Source organism: Zeus faber, assembly GCF_960531495.2.
Source record: "Zeus faber genome assembly, chromosome: 4".
NCBI lineage: Eukaryota > Metazoa > Chordata > Actinopteri > Zeiformes > Zeidae > Zeus > Zeus faber.
This window is the reverse complement of record NC_137191.1, coordinates 35028115-35030614: the sequence shown is the minus strand read 5'-3', so window position 1 is coordinate 35030614 and position 2500 is coordinate 35028115. Positions and strand designations below refer to the sequence as shown.

The following is a 2500-nucleotide window of genomic DNA, read 5'->3' as shown; positions in this document are numbered from 1 at the left end:
ACAGCATGCGCAGGGCCTCCATGCCTCGGAACATGCTTCCCCGGACTGAGTCCAGGTGGTTTGCCGTCAGGTGGAGCTCCACCGCCGCGTCCGCGCCCTCAAACACCCCGTCCTCGATCTCAGAGATCTTGTTGTTGCTCAGGTTTCTAGAAGGAACCGTCAGACAGGTCAGACAGACAGGTCGGACAGGTCAGACAGGTCAGTCAGACAGGTCGGACCGGTCAGACAGGTCAGACAGGTCAGACAGGTCAGACAGGTCAGTCAGACAGGTCGGACCGGTCAGACAGGTCAGACAGGTCAGACAGGTCAGACAGGTCAGTCAGACAGGTCGGACAGGTCAGACAGGTCAGACAGGTCAGACAGTTCAGACAGGTCAGACAGGTCAGACAGGTCAGTCAGACAGGTCGGACCGGTCAGACAGGTCAGTCAGACAGGTCAGACAGACAGGTCAGACCGGTGAGACAGGTCAGACAGGTCAGTCAGACAGGTCAGACAGGTCAGTCAGACAGGTCGGACCGGTCAGACAGGTCAGACAGGTCGGACAGGTCAGACAGGTCGGACAGGTCGGACAGGTCAGACAGGTCAGACAGGTCAGACAGGTCAGTCAGACAGTTCAGACAGGTCAGCCAGACAGGTCAGTCAGACAGGTCAGACGGGTCAGACAGGTCGGACCGGTCAGACAGGTCAGACAGGTCCGTCGGACAGGTCGGACAGGTCAGACAGGTCAGTCAGACAGATTGACAGGTCAGACAGGTCAGTCAGACAGGTCAGACAGACAGGTCAGACCGGTGAGACAGGTCGGACAGGTCAGTCAGACAGGTCAGACAGGTCAGTCAGACAGGTCAGAGCGGTCAGACAGGTCAGACAGTGATCATGGAGCTGCCTGGCTGGAGTTCAGGTGCAGAGCTACAACATTTCCCCAAATCACCCAAAGTAAAAACTCACTAAAGAATAAAAACTGAAGAATACATCTGTCAAACATCTGATACAAAATAAAACATTGATATAAACTATATCAAGTTTACAAAACATGTGGCTACTTTCCAGGCACCACCGAAATGAAGAAAAAACAACACTCATGACTGACTCTCATGTGTGCGTTACAAGCTGCACCTTGGTGCCCGTCGCCCTCCGTCCTTACGTTTGTAAATATTACATAAGCTTTGTGAATTTTCATTGTTGGGATCATTGGGGTTCGGGAGCGGCGGAGCGACCTACATCTTCTTGAGCTGCGAGAGCCCCTTGAAGGCTCCGGTGGCTTCCAGCACCGAGAGGTCGTTGTTGTTCAGACGCCTGGGGGGGAGACAAAACATCATTGGCGTGGAGGAGGTTTGGAATGAGGGTCAGGGTAAGACCTCATCTACGTCAGGGGGCTTCAACCATTTTCAGCCCAAAGAGCCCTTGGTGGATAGAGAAACAGAGCAGGGACCCCCGACAGTGTTTTTAAATCAAATTCTGAGTAAAGTTTCTCACTTTAACTCACGTTTCCCACCATTTTTGTGGTCCGGATTTTTTGGGCGGCCTAAACCATGACTGGATGACATAGAGCGCTCATTCTTTGCGTGGCCCCCTCCACCAACATTATATAACAAGAGTCAGTGGTGATAAGCTGAGCTAACAGCCTGGAGTTTGGGATAAGGGTGTAGGGGTAGGTAGAGCGCCCACGGGGTAGGTTGGGCGCCCACGGTGTATGTCAAGCGCCCACGGGGTAGGTAGAGTGTCCACGGGGTAGGTTGGGCGCCCACGGGGTAGGTCAAGCGCCCACGGAGCAGGTTGGGCGCCCACAGGGTAGGTCGGGCGAGCGTCCACGGGAAAAATGCAGAGGGAGAGGAAGATAGGGGCATAAATTGCGCATGGAGAGGGAGCGGTCGAGGCACCTGCAGTCTGAGCTGCATGTCCCCGTGTCCCCGTAACATGTGGCTGCGTGGTTAATAACATCGTATTCTGTGGTGTGACAAACTCAAAACACAATTTTATTGTTGCTTTACGAGGACTTTGTGCCTGACCTATAATAACATATGTATAATGCCTTATCAACCAATTTACACATTCAGATATGATGCTTAAGGTTGTGTTTTTTTCTTAGATTTAGATTTATTTCCGTTTGTTTATTTCTGTTAGTCTGTGGGGAGAAAATACAGTGAAATTCATCTTTTTCTTGTTTTCACAAAGAGAATAAATGGTTCACAAATCTGAAATAGGGTTTGAAATGCGTTTAGGCTTTTTAGTCTAATCCAGTCCAGGTTTGACTGCTATAGTACAGTGGTATTTTGTATCGACCTGTTATTAAATGGCCTGTGTGTAAAAGAAAAACTGTGAAATTAATTCTGTTTTTTCACAGATAAAATAAAGTTTTCACGAATGTGAAAAGGGGGTTTTACATGCAGTTTAATATCAATACAATAATACAAACCATTTACCATGTGTTTTTAACGAAGTTCAACTTTGCATCAGTTATATCTGTCAGAGACACAGTGCGTTACTGAATTTATTTTGAGAT

The 2500-nt window shown here is 49.3% G+C and overlaps 1 protein-coding gene across 1 annotated transcript in view; it reads right to left on the bottom strand.

Moving 5' to 3' along the window:
* The window catches only part of slit1b (slit homolog 1b), a gene marked incomplete at both ends in the record, with an annotated part of 51889 nt that overhangs the window by 20406 nt on the left and 28983 nt on the right, over nt 1-2500 (bottom strand). The window contains 2 exons of the mRNA XM_079999569.1: nt 3-146; nt 1219-1293. Of these exons, the coding sequence (XP_079855695.1) occupies nt 3-146; nt 1219-1293 (219 nt within the window). The remainder of the gene's footprint in view (nt 1-2; nt 147-1218; nt 1294-2500) is intronic.